The sequence below is a fragment of the Perissodus microlepis genome, chromosome 9 (genome assembly GCF_051167445.1).
Source record: "Perissodus microlepis isolate ML-2025 ecotype Zambia chromosome 9, ASM5116744v1, whole genome shotgun sequence".
Lineage (NCBI taxonomy): Eukaryota > Metazoa > Chordata > Actinopteri > Cichliformes > Cichlidae > Perissodus > Perissodus microlepis.
The window spans coordinates 13,200,049-13,216,992 of NC_140469.1; the positions used below are offsets into that span (position 1 = coordinate 13,200,049).

The following is a 16,944-nucleotide window of genomic DNA, read 5'->3' on the forward strand; positions in this document are numbered from 1 at the left end:
GTTATAATGAAGATGATGCACGCCAACTTCTTTATGCCCCAGATTTCCGAGGACATTTGACAGAAACTGTTCAGTCAGGCAAATGCATGTCATTGTGCAACAATAGGTAGAAGCAAGTGTAAACTTAATGTGCTTTTTAAGCTAAACTACAGACAAGGCAGTTAAAGGAGCTGCAAGAAGGAAAGAGTTTTATTATTCTGTTTTTTCTCTCAGACCGCTAAACTCCCTGTACTGTTTTAAAGAGTTTATTTTTCATGTATGTTTGTTTGCCTCTGTGCATACACTTGTGTTGCAGCATGGAAAAGAAGGGCTGCGTCGCTCTAAACCTCAGCAAAATCGAGGACATGCAGACCAGACTGCAAAGCAACCTGGAGGCCATCGGAATGCTAAATCAACAAGTAAGCGCTCGTCCACACGCACGCACACACACAGACACACACACAAGAACACGTACACACCGGGTCCTGACAGTCCTTTTACCCGACAGATACAAACACACACCCACACACCGGCCCACCTGCTGTTGAGCTCACACAGAAGAGGAAGCTTTCATGCGTCCAACTTCAAACACACAAGCGCACTTACACAGAGGCGCACGCAGACATCCATTTCCTCTTCCTACGATAAAAGTGAAAAATCGGCAGCGGGGTGGGGTGCGGGTGTAGGGGGGTGTACGTGGTGTGGGGAAGTGGGGTGTGTGTGTGTGCGGGGGGGGGGACAAATCGTATCGGGAAAAGGCAGTGACGTTCCTTTCCACTGGTAAATGATTTCCCTTTCATGAAACTGAGAGAGAGATGTATATCAATACAGCCGTGCTGATCTCTCCATGACAGCATAGGGAAATGGCCCGCTGTGATAAAACAATGTGGGGGAAAAAACACAGAGGAATATTCTTGGGAAATGCTGACATTTTTTACTGTGTTGAGCTTCACAAGAGTCAACAAATCACCAAAGAAGAGACAAATCAAAAGTACTCCTCAGCCCCCTCAGTTCTCCAAAACTCCAGGGCCTAGGGAGCGGCTCACCCGACTTTTGTTAGTTTGTGAAGTGGCCTGCTGATTGACGGGGTATGACAAAAGCTGGTACTTGTTGAAGTTTTAATGCAGTGTTGTTTCAGTGAAGAGCAAATGACATTAGCTGTGGGTTTAGGATAGAGGAACATGGAGAAACGCAGAGGAGAACTCAGACAAGAGAGAAAGAGAGGTGTTGTTTAACAGGTCAGGTGTGTAATAGCACCTCTTAATCTCTAGTGTGAATCATTACACACATCGATCCAACGTGGACAGTATACACACACACATACACGCAGGCAGTCAGGAAAGGAGAGAATGTAAACACCTCACTCTCCAGTGAACACACTTGCGCGCGCACACAGAGCTATCAGTAAAGAAGTTGAATGGAATGACTCAGATTATGAAAGGCGTTGGGTTACAAATCAGGTCTGTGTCTCCTTGAATCAGTCGTATTTACTCATAGTAACAAACTGGTTTGACGCCGTCACTTTCTCATTCGCCAAAAGGCATTATACGGAGCACATATGCATGATTTCCATCCGACTGTCAAGCCAATTTCATGCAAACTTTTGAAACGTCACAGAAAATTAACAGAGATGAAGACGGACACGAGAGGACTAAAAATCGAGATTCTTTTCGAGACTCGATCAGCAGTAGGGTATCGTTCTTCTGCTGATATCCAGGTTGTCTCGTGGCTACACGCGACAATTAAAACAGGCATTAGGCAGCTGAACAGTTTTTATGCAACTCTTTTATAGTTCTGTAATTGCCATAATTTGCATTAAAACTATACAAACTGTGGAAAAATACACACGCACACATGCTTAACTCCCTTCACCCCTACTTATACACATCCTTGTGTCCTTTTCATCCACATATATGCACACCAATTCACCCACGGAAAGTTAAGGTTGAGGAGACAAGCTGTGATTTTTAATTTCAACCCCCCGCCTTACAATTAGAAAAGCATCCAGAGCCACAAAAGATGAGAAAAATTAAACCGGTCGCGTGCAGTTAATTATAAATGTCAGACTCTGTGTTTTTCATCTAGAATTGTTATTGCTTTTGGCATGACTGAAAATGGACGTGTTGCAGGAGGTTTGCCTGTTGTGGATAGTAAATACCTTTTAAGCATCTTATGATCGTTTGACACGTCGACATGCCATTGGTTCTTCGAGGGTTAAGCCTAAGACCCGTGCTCAGAGTTTATTGAGCATGTGTGTGTCTCTCTGTGTCTGTGTGCATGCGTACGATGTCTGGACGGGTAATATTAGCAGAACCATCCGGAAATGTGTCTGTCTCATCTCCGTTTGTGTTTTTCTCTCTCCTTCACGCACACACACGCAGACTCACACATGGCCAGACATGTTAATGTGACATCATTCTTTAACCGCAGTTTTTACACGTACACACACACTTAAAAACAGATGTGGATGAGTGCAACTGTCATTACCCGATGAGTCTTTTTTGTCTTTACATCCTTTAATTTCTTATTTTACTTGTACTCACAGCTAAAAATACATTATTTCATATCTTTTACTCTCTTTTATCTACCTTATTACAATTTTTAGACTGGCACATTTTGCATATAATTACCAAGCTTTTACAACAAATATAAATGCTTTTATTTTTTGTATTAAAAGCCATGTTTTAACTCACACTCCACGCTGCCTTTACCCAAATGTCCTTGTCACACACACACACACAAATAAAACAAAAAATCCTCAATTTAGCTAGTCTGTAATTGTGTTTCAGGGAGCCCAATCATGTCCTGACGATGTGCGATTTGTTTTGTGTCACGGATGATTTTGTGTCAAATCGACCTCTAATGATCGCTCAAATTGGCTGTTTTCATGTAGAAATTTACACTGTCGCATGACTCCCACTTGCAACCATTTCAAACTGTGAACACAATACAATCCTGAACCCCACCCCCCCACCCCCTTGCAATTTTCCATTTGCATTTCTGTTTCAACAGGCATGAAAGCGACTGTGAAAGATGATGAATTAATCACATAATGGAATGTCAGTTACTTGATGAGCACGATAGCTGTTCACTTTTGATGGTTGATATTTATTGCTAACTTTGATTCGAGTTGTGTGATTCCACTGCTTCGGCTAAAGGAGAGACGTGTTTTTTGGAAACTTCTCAAAAATTTGCCACTGTTCCTTTGGCTACACAAACATATTAATCTCTTTGTCTGCACATGTGCTTCTCTGTGTATGTTTCTTTCTTTTTTTCTCTGTAGTTAGGCAATCTCAGTCAGGAGAATAAGCGGTTGCGTAGGCAGCTGGAAGAAGAGAGGTCCATGCATAGTCAAGTGGAGAGGAGTGGGCTCCTTCCTCCTCCCCCTACTACCACCATCCACCTCCCACTCTCTCTCAGTGTCAGCCCTCCTATCTGTGCCTCCCTTCCCTCATCCCTGGGCCTGCCTCGTCTTCTGAGTATAGTCCCAGTGACAGGGGACACTAATGGGACTCAAACCAAGCCGACTACAGTCGGAGTAGAGAGACCAGGTGAGTCCAAGGCTTCGGATAAAGCGTCCTTGATTAGGCCGTCTTCCAAGTGCGCTTTCTCCGCCTCTGTGGAAGATGCCGGGTCTAAGGGGACAAGCAGGAATCCGGCAAAATGAAGCCCCCTGAAGACTTTGACCTGCCATGGCTTTTGACCTTCAGCTTCTCGCTGGGGAGCATACCCAGGATGAGGTTAATGTCCTGCAGGTCAAAGTCAAGTCCCGCTGTTCTTTGTGCCTAAGGGGGCGCTCAGAAACAGAAAATAATGGAATTTCTTCAGCCATATTTATAAGGATACTGCTGTTCCATGCAACGATTTATGCCAAGAAAACGTTCACACTGATAGATTACTTAGATAGACTTAAAATTATGATAACTGACTGTGTCCTCAAAAATGTTTCAGTGCTTCAAGCAATTACATCTTCAATTAATAATATTATTCTGCAGCAAAACTGCAGCAGTGAGCACAAAATCTCAAATGCACTTATTTGAAAATTCCCAACAGTTCACTTGAGCTATAACCAGATTTTTGCACCTTAAATGCACAAATGAACTAATCAAAACAAGAAACTTAATGTAGATAGAGTTAAACAGTAGATCTGAAGATGAGTCCCGCTTGGATAAATGAGAAACAGCACATGATCCATCCACAGGCGTGGTTCAGACGTTGATGTAAATGGCAGTAACGCAGCCTCTGATTATGCTCCAGCTGTGCACCACGTGTCCCGCGTCTGCTGCGGTGAATGTGGCCGTGCGTCTCTATGTTTGAGTACATTATGTGTCTGTGTACTTCTGTGTCTCTTTGAGCGACTGTGGGCGAGCGCGTGCTCGCGTGATTGGGTGTATTAGCTGTCTGATATTATGTTTTATACTTTCAAAACTGTTTATTGATTTTTTTTCTATGCCCCGTATTGTGACGGTAGCAAAATAAAAACACATATTTGCAAGCAGCTTTATATTCCTCCCCACTTTTGTTTTGCATGTCAGTGTGCCAAAAATATATTATTTCTGCCAGTTGGATGCTTGTACTGTAACAATAACTGGCAGTGGTACTCGTTAATTAGGCTTTTGTAAAAAAGATTGTACGACTGCTGAGTCAGGCATCGATGCTGATATGGGTAAGTACCTTTCTAGGAAGTAAAATCGTTCCATTAAAAGATCTAAAATGAATTTGGGACCTGGGATAACATGTAGATCTATAGGGCACGCGTTCCTCTATTCATGTTTCAAGTGTTTGAATAAGAGCAACTCTCATTCGCACAAATAAAGACTCGCAGAGGAAGCATGTGCATATCCAAAGTTATAAAGAGGGAACACTGTGATAATGAGAATTCTAGGAAAAGCAGGTCTCAGGCCACAACTGGCTTCTTCATCTTGCCTTTCTCTGTCACCGTGTCCACCTTCCTGTCTTCCAAACCCACTTTTTCTTTTTCTAATCCTTCATTGGTTCTTTATATTTATATATATATATATAGCGGTTGTATAGCTGGTCAGGATGTCATACATTTTAATGATTTCGAGCAGAGCTGCATGTCCTTGTTAGCTTTGTTTTCCTCATTTGCCATGTCACACTCAAAAATATCCTTTTTTTATGTGCAAACACACACGCGTGCACCTACCCACACATCCACACACGCATATTCTTTTCACAAACACACACTCACACACACTTTCACAAATGGCACAGTCATTAAAAATGAAACCACAGGCTTTTTGAAAACTCCCAGGACTGAGGGAAAAGTCAGCAGCGCGGCGGTGAAAAGAGTCCCCCTGGAAACAATGAGGAGAATGATCATTTGTTGTTCTTGAAAACCCGGTGAGGTTTCACAGAGGTTAAGCTTCCCTTTGATGTGTTTTTAACTCGTTTCAGCTCTGTGGAGGGATTAGTCAGCCTCTCTCACACACACACAAACACAAATGCACACATTTACGCACACAAGTACATGCAGGCTCTTAATTTCCACACCATGAGCTCTTCTCTCACAAAGACAGAAAAGCACACTACGGTCTCCTTCCTAACCTAATTTTATCAAATGAGCATGTGTGGTACTTCACCGCTGTGTGTGTGGTCCCTTGGAAATCTGTGGTAAACCAGCAAAATATTGCATGTCAGTATTTTTTTTTTTTTTTATCCCAAATTAGCGTCAGGCTGTTAGTGAACAGTATGGGCCCTCAACCGCAAGAGAGAATTTAAAACAAAAAACAGAGAAGTTGAAGATAATCATAGCACTCATTACAGTGTTTACGACTTATTATTTGATCCCCATTTCAAGATACAAATGATTGGGATGCTAGTGCCCATGACATTTGTGTGTGTATGCGCTATCAGCTCCAGTCTGGGCTTCCCTGTAGGTCTCTGCATGGTTGCCTGTGCTAATAATCATACGCAAATATTGTGTTCAAAGCTTGTCTGGTAAGCATTTGTGGTACAAGAAGCTTTTGCAAAGGATTTTAAGAATTTATTTCAGCCAACTTGGAGCAATAAATGGGTGGAGATAGACCACACCTGAGCAACTCAGATAGAGCCTTAGCTCTGCTAATAAACTCAACAGGAAAGGTTATTAGTTGCCACAACAACACGTCTGGTATGGTACTGGTTTGTGTTACAGCAAAAACCTGCTGTAGCAGAAATCACGAAAGAGATGGTGCAAACTATGTTCACGAGTGTTTCTTTGTAAGCTGACATTTTGTCAAAATTCATTCAATAACATTTACAGATGTGTTCCCCTTGAATAACTTGATCCTGGAGAAAATGGTAACATTTTTAAATGAGGGATTTTCATTTCACTCTTTACTTCAACAAAATGCATAAATGTTATTCCGTTTCACTTGATTCGTTCGATAAAAAGTGTCTCTCCTTAAGAGGAATGGCTTGAACAGTAGTGGCATCTGTGCCCGACCCTCTCTGATGTCTATAAGCACATAGTCGGTTAATTGAACCACTGTCTGCTGATGAGCTATTTAGCCAATCACTCATTGTCATTCAGGCCAAATTTGTTCCATGTCTAAATATCATCTCATCAAGTGACTCATTAAGCCCCGCCCTGAGTCACTGTCAGGACTGTGGATTCACTGTGGTAGTGTAGTGTAGGCCAGGCATACTGCACCCCATCTGAGTTGAACAAAAGTCCGAATGACCTCCCAGGATTCATCAGGCTTCTTCTCGTATTCTTTTGCAAAGTTTAACATTATCGTTTGAATCAAAGAGCACAAAAGCGTTTTTTCTTTGTCGTCTATTATTTAATGTCCTTCGAACTGTCTAAGCTGTCACTGAAACTCAGATTTCCATTGATCCTATACTAAGTCTGAAGTCCTTGCTCTTGTCTTGTCTGGTTTTCACTGCTAGTTTGTACACGCAGCACATTCTCCAAAGGTTTATTTTAGGAGGAAACCACTGTGGCTGCGATCGTTGGTACTGTGGCCCATTCTGTACCTCCTAATTACTGCTGTAGATGTGTGCTTTAACTCATTGTTAATTGATCATGTGTCTTTCTGTATGACCTTCACACTTAAAGCCAATCAGAGCAGATTTTTGGCAGTTCTTTCAATTCATGTAGATGCATTGCACAGATTTAATACAACTATGGTGTTTACATGACAGTTTGTAATAATCAGGCTTATATGAAATATACTTTCTTACATGCGAAAGTTACCATAGTGTATTAGCTTTAGTTTCACTGAATTTATAAACTGTGGTGTTTGAGTATTCTAAATATAGTCTTGTTTTAGTCATTCATAAATGAAAATATTCTACTTGTCAGCTTAGAAATAATCCACTTATTGAGAGGTGATACAGCTTTAAATGAGTCAACATTTAAGTGACAGTGCACGGCAATGTACTCGCTTATTTTGCATACTAAATATGTATGACTTGTAGACTATAAAATGGCAATAAGCCTACATTCAAACTCTAACTCTTGCTTAAATGAAAGTATTCCTTGGTATTCCTTATTCCTTGGAAAAAGGGAAAAACCCGTGTTCCCTTTTTCTAAGGACTAATTACAGTCATGTAAAAAATATCTATTTTGTCCGATGCAAGAAAAACAGAAAAGAGAATAAAGCTTCCACAAAGATGCAGTTGTGATGCAAAACTGTCCAATAAAAACTTGCATGTGTAAGATATTTCTGTACTCAGCAGCTAAGATAATAAACATTAAACCATACTTATTTCAGCGCTGCATTCGGATTTTATTCACATCATGTGTGGCACTATTGGGAACTGAGGCTTTTGCATTGCCAACATCATGCTTTTATGTTTTCTGTTGGACAACAGAAGACCACAAACATCGATTTTACAGTCAGCTGTTAACTCAAGTATCCCAATGCTACTTGTTGTCAGGAAAAATAAAACAGCAGTTTTCTGACTAGAGAACTTTTTAAATTAGGCAATACTGCGTGTTCCCAGATTGTTGAGCTAATCTGGGATGGGCGGGGTCAGTGGGGATGGGGTTTACAACATATTGGAGTCCAGTAACCATTTGTCTCTTCTTTACATTGTGTGTTAAATTGTATAATTAGCGCACAGTTTCTTAAATCATGGCCACAAATCTGTTTTGTAAGGTTCCTTTTTGAGTACAAATGAATCACTGTGTCAAATTTCAAAGAAGCCCCTCAAGGTGTGGGAACAAAATTCGTTTTCATCATCGTCAGTTCATCCTTGAGTCCAAGTGAACGTTTGTATAATAAAATTCCCCGCAGGCGTCTGATATATTACCTTCACGAGAGCGGGACAGATGTGAGGTGACCCTGAACTAAGACCTACAAAATGCAATCAGTTCATCCTTGAGTCCAAGTGAACCGTTTTGTCGAGTTTGAAAAATTTTTCTCGAGGAGTTTAAGAAATATCATGTTTACATGAATGGCATGGACAGCTTGAAGACGTAATACCTCTGGCCACAGCTGTTTGTGGAATAATATGTTTATTAAATTTATTGAACTACCAGAGACTGAATGTTGAATTTGCGTGTAACCTTGAGGTGTACAGCTTAGTGGCCATGATGTAGGTACAATTATCATTGCGTAGCAAATAGCAGACACCTTACAAAATATATTAATGAAACTGAAATGAAAACTGATGCATCTTCCATTATCTACTTGGTTGCCTGGAGAAATGTATCTTACAATTATTAATTAAGCTCACAAATGAAGAGGATCATGAATGTTGTGCGTATGCTATTAGTCAATGAAAGTGAAAAGCTGCCCTGTTTACCGAATGCACAACTAACTAAGAAAAAGAACCAATATTTTGACCACAAATGGCCAAGTTGACAATATGAGCAATGTCTCAAAAAGTTTTACCCAGAAGTGAAAGAAGTGGTAAGAGGAAATGGAGGAATGTGCAATATAAGACAGTAGGAGCCCTAGCAGGAAGGAGAGATTACAAGGTAATATGAAGGCGAGGAAGCATTAAGGACTACAAGGAAAGGAAAAAGGAAGTGTAAAAGTAGTGAAAGAGGGATGCATGAGGGAAGAGACTGAAAGAATGTAGCTGGGGATTTGGGGAGTAAGTTTGGGACTGCTGGGGGAAACCAGAGTGAACGATGGATGCAGAGGGAGACTGACAAAGGAGGCAAGGAAAGGAGGTGCTGGGTGTGATTTAGAGAGCAGAGAGGTTGGGATGGGGGAAAGAGGAGAGAAAAGAAGAGGCAGAGGAGGAGTAATGGGACGGAGGAGTAATGGGACATTTAGAAAGAAAAGTGAAAAGTGAGAGAAACCTGTGACAGGAAGTATGAGAGATGAAGGAATGAAGAGACGCTGGAGACTGAGCGAGGGGGAAAGATGGGAAAGGAGCAGAGGGAGAGAAAAAGAAAGAAAGTGAGTAGTGTGAGATTTGGGGGTATATATGGAAGAGAGAGTGCCAAAGAAGAGCATATTGTCCTTATCGGCCTGCTCCAGAAAGCCTTCTCCCTAATGGGGCTGGTGTGAAGGGGAAATGAGGACTAGGCCTGATGCTACCTGATTAGCTATGGGCTCAAACACACATCAAAGGCTGGGAGGAGAGGAAGGAGTGCAAGGTGTGTATGAGTGTGTGTGTGTGTGGTGGTTTGTGGCTGAAGGTGAGTCACCATCACCTCCTTCAGCAGGACCATGAATGAAAATCACTCCCACTTTCCGCACACACACACATGCAGACACATGGCCATTTTCTTCAACCTTGAAAGGGAACGCTGCTCTGAATAAGGAGATCCTCTGAATGAGGAGGGGACAGAAGGGGAGGAGAGGGAGGATGGGGGATGAGAGAAAGGAGGGGTAAATAGATAAAAAGGCAGCGGGAGGCGTGGATGGGGTGGGGAAAGAGAGGGAGCAGGTAGGAAAGGGGAAAAAGAAAGGGGGGGTTGGAAGGAGACATCAAAAAGAGTCATCACGCTCCACATTAGCGAAATAATGAAATTTGCCTTTTAGCTAATGACATCTCACGACAGCTCTGTTTTCACATAAATTACAGAAGGCCGGATCGTGTCTTACACCTGCTACCTTGGCGCAAAGCTCACAGACAAACACGCACCTACGCCCGGACACAAGGAAGCCAACCGGAATGATCAGTGCCAAGGCGGCGAGCAGTCAACGTCCCTGTTTGAAATTCAACACTCCCGGAGACCTATATCCCATTTCTATCCCACACCCTGAATTCATTACTGCCACACACACTCACACAACTATAATCATATTCATCACACTCACCTCCCCTACCTCTCTCCCTAAATTCTATCCAAGGGAGCCCCCAATATAGAATCAGCAGCCGATGACCTTCATTAGTCTCCTTTTTCCCTCCCCTCTCTTTCTCTCTCCCCCACATTCTATATTTTTTATCTCTCCCTTTCACTGTGTACGTTCACACATGTGGCCTCCCTTTCGGTGACTCCTCTTTACAAACACTTTGGGTCATGTTTCTAATTCTCTCAATTCTCTCATGTATTCTTCTACACACTGTTTCCTATTCCTTTTTCTATATTCCCCCACTCATTTTTTTTATCTGTCACTCTTTTCTCATTACTCCCGCTCTCTGTTTCATTAGCATACAGAGTAAGAAGATGGCGCTGGGGGTAATCTGCGTGAGTCACCAGTGACAAAATGGAGGGCGTCATCAGAGGTCGCGGCGCTGTCATCAGCCGCCAAACCTCCGCTGATGCCTGCCTGTCACACGCTCACGCGGGCATCACGCGTATTTGCAGCGCGCGACACAGAGAGAAGGAAACACGTATCTGTAATCAGGTGTGACAGATCACAGTGTAAATGCTACAATCTCACCTGACAGCCACGTACACACGTGCGGCGTTTGCGTCGCGGTGCCCCCCCGATGCAAACAGGCATTGACAGGTATCTGAGTGTATTCGGAGACTCACACAATAGCAGCTTTAATGAACACAGCCGGTTTGTTTTGTTTCAGTTTCTTCTAGTTGTTGGATGTATCGGGGGTTTTAAAGGAGGTGCTGTGCAGAGATGGACTGTGATTCCCTGACAGACGTTTTTTTTGTGTGTGTATGTGTGTTCTGTTATTGCTAATCAGTTGAGTGGACTGACAGTCAAAATCTTCCTCTAATCAGTTTAATGTAACATCATCCAAAGAGAGATTTGTATCATTGGGACGTCTTTTGCAATCAACAGCCCTCTGTCTATCTGTCTCTTCAACTTAACATATCTACAAATATTTGCTATTTCCTCACAGACCATGTTAGAGTTACAGTACAGATTACAGATTAGGTATTTACTGTATTCTTGAGTATGCTTAGTTAATAAAGCCTGAATCACTAAAGAAGCCACTGCATCGACAAGTGGCTGATACCAACTGGTAAAATGCAGTTAACTTTGCCCATAACTCCAATAAGCTAATCTACGTTTCATACCAAAGCAAAGTAGGGCTACACCATCATTAGACAATAGACACGGCTCCCCTGACATCTTCCATTGGGTTCTGAAGTCCTATTTTGAAGCCCCAAGATGAACTTTTTGGTAACTGGGTGTGACGAGGAGGGGTGGATCTGACCTTGAAACTGATGTTTCACCCAGATGAGTGACTGAGACCACGAACTTGGCAGGAAAACCGTTTACAGAGTCAAGACAGAAAGTTGTTTCCCCATAGACTTATATACAGGGTGGGCCATTTATATGGATACACCGTAATAACATGGGAATGGTTGGTGATATTAAAGTCCTGTTTGTGGCACATTAGTATATGTGAGGGGGCAAACTCATCAAGATTGGTGGTGACCATGGTGGCCATTTAGAAGTCGGCCATCTTGGATACAACTTTTGTTTTTTCAATAGGAAGAGGGCCATGTGACAAATCAAACTTATTGGTAATGTCACAAGAAAACCAATGATGTGCTTGGTTTCAACGTAACTTTATTCTTTCATGAGTTATTTACAAGTTTCTCTTTGTTCACAGCCATTGACATGTCGAAGAGGTTAACACGTGAGGAGCGGATCGAAATTGTGTTGATATCTGGTGAACGCAGTAACCGGGTCATTGCAGCAGATTTCAATGCAAGACACCCTACGAGACCACCCATCTCCCATGCTACAGTTAGCAAACTGCTTGCTAAGTTTCGTGAAACTGGTTCAGTGTTGGATTTGCCAAAATGTGGACGCAAGAAAACTGTCACCAATGACGAAACATCAGTGGCTGTCCTAGCTTCATTCAGCAAGACCCCACAGCGTAGCACTCGCCGCATGTCACTGGAGAGTGGCATTAGTCGAACATCCCTTCGGCGGATATTAGCTACTCACAAATGGCTCCCTTACAAACTACAGCTACTGCAGCATCTCAACGAGGATGACCCAGAATTTGCAGAATGGGCAAAACAAAAATTGGAACAGGACCCTCAGGTCACGCAGAAGATTTTGTTCAGTGATGAGGCAAACTTTTATGTGAATGGTGAAGTTAACAAACAAAACCACCGCTATTGGTCTGACACTAACCCACATTGGATGGATCCCTCCAAGACTGTTGGAACAACAAAAGTGATGGTTTGCTGTGATATATGGGGTACAATGATAGTGGGTCCATTCTTCATCAATGGAAACCTCAAGGCCACTGGATATTTGAAATTGCTACATGATGATGTGTTTCCCTCTTTATGCACTGAAGCTGGCACGTTCCCTGAGTTTTTCCAGCAAGATGGTGCACCACCACATTATGGGTGCATTCCTAGCTGAACAGTTTCCTGGAAAGTGGATTGTTCGTCGTGGGCCAGTTGAATGGCCCCCAAGGTCTCCCGATCTGACCCCCTTAGACTTTTATCTTTGGGGTCATCTGAAGGCAATTGTCTATGGTGTGAAGATACGAGATGTGCAGCACCTGAAACTACGGATACTGGATGCCTGTGCTGGCATTTCTCCTGCGGTGTTGCTATCAGTGTGTGAAGAGTGGGAGAAGAGGGTTGCATTGACAATCCAATGGGCAGCACATTGAACACATTTTATAAGTGGTCAGAAACTTGTAAATAACTCATGAAAGAATAAAGTTACGTTGAAACCAAGCACACCATTGTTTTTCTTGTGACATTACCAATAAGTTTGATGTATCACATGGCCCTCTTCCTATTGAAAAAACAAAAGTTGTATCCAAGATGGCCGATTTCTAAATGGCCCCCATGGTCACCACCCATCTTGAGGAGTTTGCCCCCTCACATATACTAATGTGCCACAAACAGGACTTTAATATCACCAACCATTCCCATGTTATTACGGTGTATCCATATAAATGGCCCACCCTGTAGAACCGGAAGGGTTTTTGCAACCACAGCTATCGCCATCTGGTGGCCTTCAGACACAATGCAGGCTTAAAGCGCTTCCTCATTGGCTTCATTATTCTGACCTGGAATCTACGTCCATGTTTTATACTGTCTGTGGATGTCACTCATTTGTATTCCCTGTAAAGCATTATAGCTGTCACTATTTATTTACCTATCTAGAAGGAAGAAAGTATTCATCATATTTAGATGGAAAGGGTTGAACGGTAAGTTGTAAGCTAAGGTTAGCATGGTTCAGTTGATAGGGACTGACTCACTGATGAACGGCAGTCTTCCAGACATTTAAAGAACATCAGCTGTTTCATATTGAATTTATTTATTTACTGTCTGCATCTGCTGATGAAAAGTCAAACTGAATCATTTTCAGCAATAACATTTATATAATTAACATAATCATCTGGGGCCTGTTTTTGAGGCTTTTAGCATCTTTCCATCAGATTCAGTATCGGTTGTTAAAAAAGTTTTTAAGTATTGTTTTTGAGGTCTTTGTTGTTTTTATTTGGGTTTTTTTTAGTCACGCAATGCTGCAACCTTTACAAATAATTCGTTTACAACAATGTGTGAAAACTATGTGAAATGTGGTGTTTTGCACTTGTCGCATATGTAGTCAGCATTTCTGGAGCGCAGCTGTTGTCAAACAAGGCTCGAGTTGTAAGCAGAATAATGCAGAACTGACATAATTCCGTTTTATTGTGCAAATCTGTCTGCGCATACTTTACCTGGAATAGATTAAAGCTATAAAAAAATTTTTGTGTAAGTAGAAAAAGAACTAAATTCACCATCTGACCTTCACAGACAGCATGATTTTCATTTACACATCCTGTCATGTTTTTTTTTCTCCTTTCTTTCTCACCAAAGGAGAAGCTGCAGTGTACTAATGACAGTATAGCAGAACTGTAATCATGTGTCTGTGCTGATCACTAGATGCCCCTTCTGCTCTGATCTTGATTAGAGATTATACACTTATTAATATCTGCTGTTGCTTGACAAGCCAAGTGTGTATCAACAAAATAAATCACGCAGGGTTTTGAGAGTGAGAAAGAGAGTGGTAGTGTTATAATGAGATAGAAGAGAGGAAATAGAATGAAAAAAAGAGTGGTAGCTAAGGAAAGAAAGAGAAAGACAAAACAAGAGGCAAAAGAAAGAGAGGAGACAGAAAGTAAAGGATAAATTCCCAGGAGACTATGTTAAGTTGTATTGGTGTGTGAGCTTGTCACTAATAGTGTCGCTGCCATGGTTATGAGAGCTGGAAATACTTTGGTGCTAATAGACAGATTATGGAAAGAAACGAAGCATGTCCTGAAATCCTCTTAGCAAGGCTTCACCTTTTTATTTATTTATTTCCTGCCATATTCCTTTCTTTCTTTCTCCCTTTCTCTCTCTACTCTGCTGGCCTTGGCATTGTCTCGCTGAACGTGTTTCATGTTTTGTTGGCGCTTGGCGGGTAGTGTCGTCTCTCTCCCTCATTCTCACTCGATCTTTTTTCTGTCTCGCACATTTTCAAAAGGCACTTTATTTATTGTCCCTGGGGAGCACTACATTATGCATTAACCTGTTCAATTATGCATTCATTTATGCAGCCATTGCCTTATGTAAATGCACTTTATGATTAAACAAATTGTTTCGCTGTTTGGCCGTGTGTTCCCCACGTCGAGTGTTTGCCAGTGACATCATGCAGCAGTAGCAAGAGACTCCATGCTGAAAGTACATATGTGCGAGTCTTGGTCCTTTTTGGCCTGCTATACCGGTGAAGGGGCCTTGGAGATTGCAAAAGCGCCGTATGGGTTTCACAAACTGACACTGAAGTGAAAGTTTCCTCACTGAAGGCCACTAAAAATGCCAATTCCTGCAATAAAGGCATCTGCTGGTCGTGTCGAAACCCGTCTAATCGTAATGTAACACTTGGCCAGACATTCCATATTATATTAAAACCCAAGAAATGAAGTATCGCAATATCTGAAGTTTGCAAGTAGTTACAAAAACGGACCCGCAGCAAGAGCTGTTTAATTTTTTTCTTTGTTTTTTGACTAAGTGAAGAATCTTCCAAATAACTTCATTTGAATTAAAATATTTAACCTTTTAAATATATGCTCACAGAGAGATGAAGAGTCTCTCTGTGAGCAGAGAAACTCTTCTCTGCAGAGGTTTTACCCATATTAGGCTATTTTTCCTTCTCAGTTTACCAAAAAACATCCTGCCTTATTTCCAAAACAAAGATTTAAATGGCATGTACTAATATAAAATGATATAAATGCATTGCTTATCATATTGTTGAAACATTTAGAAAATGTAATGTGAGTGAGTTCTGTGAGAATTCTGTTGCTGCAAGACAAAATAAATAAAGTGTAGGAATTTAATGAAAGCCAACAGAGAAATTCACATTGACCATTGTCGCACAGAATAAGCTTTTAGCGTTCTTTCACACTTGGTACTCACACCATTCTCAAGCACGAACCTTTCACACTATACCAGGACTGATACGGCAGTTTGTGCCATTTCATTAGGCACAAAATTAGTACATCCCCCCGAGTGCAGGATGAGTTATCAACTTTTTAGAAAACAGTTTTTCCGGGAAATGACAGACGCTACTGTCAGATCTGACAAAATGACTTAGTTGGATGGGACATTGGTGTATACAGTAAGCGAAGTATAACATAAGACATAAACCACTTAAGCTTCAAATTACTCTTAATTACTAAAAAACCCATATATCTTCATCTTAAGGTATCAGCGTGTTGTCAGGGTCATCGTAGCTCTGCAAATGCATAAAAACACATCTTGCAGTTCGGTGCCAGAAGTTTTACTTTTCTTGGCTTCATCTTGGTTGAAAAGCAAACAGTGAAATCACCATGCGTACCTCAGCCAGCATAATATTTGTACTTTAACAAGATCAGCTAAGTAGATGTGTGCCATAATGAAAGCGTATACCGCGGCTATATCACTGTGTCAGAAAGCATAGAACCCTGAAACAACAGCTAATTTAAAACAAATACCCTTTCAGTGCTAGCAGAGGCCTTGGAAGTCTCCTGTTGACTAAAGACTACGAGAGTTGCTTCAGACATCTTAATCACTGCTATATATAGCATTACCCCTATCTGACAAGAGAAATGAGCAGCCATTTAAGACAGATGAACTGTGTCTGGATGGTGGGTAGACTTATCTAAGCCACAGCCACACCTTTTGATCTACTCCAGGATCTCCCACTGGTTTCCATCTGATATAGGCTATCTGATTTCCCTCCCGCCATTGAGGAATGAGAAATTTTAGAGGAGAAAAGATGAGTGGAATATGCATTAAGACACCTCGACTATACAGCCGCTCTATTTTTCCGCCTCGCTTTTCCCCTTTTCTCCCCCCCCCTTCATATGCAGCCATTCCTCAATCACGCGGTCGCAACACTGTGACTGTACTCTCTCTATTTCCTCCTTCTCTCCCCCTCTCCCTTCACCTCTATCACTCTCTTACCCTGCCTTCTCCCTCGATGGGTCTCGCTCTCGCTCCTTCTCTCCGTCTCCGCCAGGGTGTGAGTGAGTGATGGAGTTTTAGTGGACCCTGAGAGTGGTCCTGTGGTTTTTCAGTGCCACACATCAGAGGCAGAGCATTAGCCCTCTGCATGCTTCAGGAGTTTAGCTTGGCAGAGAACCAGGCCCTAACTACCTCCTCTG

General features: G+C 41.9%; 1 protein-coding gene across 3 annotated transcripts in view; it reads left to right on the forward strand.

Annotated features, from left to right (window-relative positions):
- The window catches only part of pmfbp1 (polyamine modulated factor 1 binding protein 1), a 93,457-nt gene extending 85,763 nt beyond the window's left edge, over positions 1 to 7,694 (forward strand). For all 3 annotated transcript variants that reach the window (XM_084939088.1, XM_084939086.1, XM_084939087.1), the window contains 2 exons: positions 296 to 398; positions 3,263 to 7,694. In XM_084939088.1, the coding sequence (XP_084795214.1) occupies positions 296 to 398; positions 3,263 to 3,646 (487 nt within the window). In that variant the 3' untranslated portion in view covers positions 3,647 to 7,694. The remainder of the gene's footprint in view (positions 1 to 295; positions 399 to 3,262) is intronic.
- Positions 7,695 to 16,944: the final 9,250 nt, after the last annotated feature.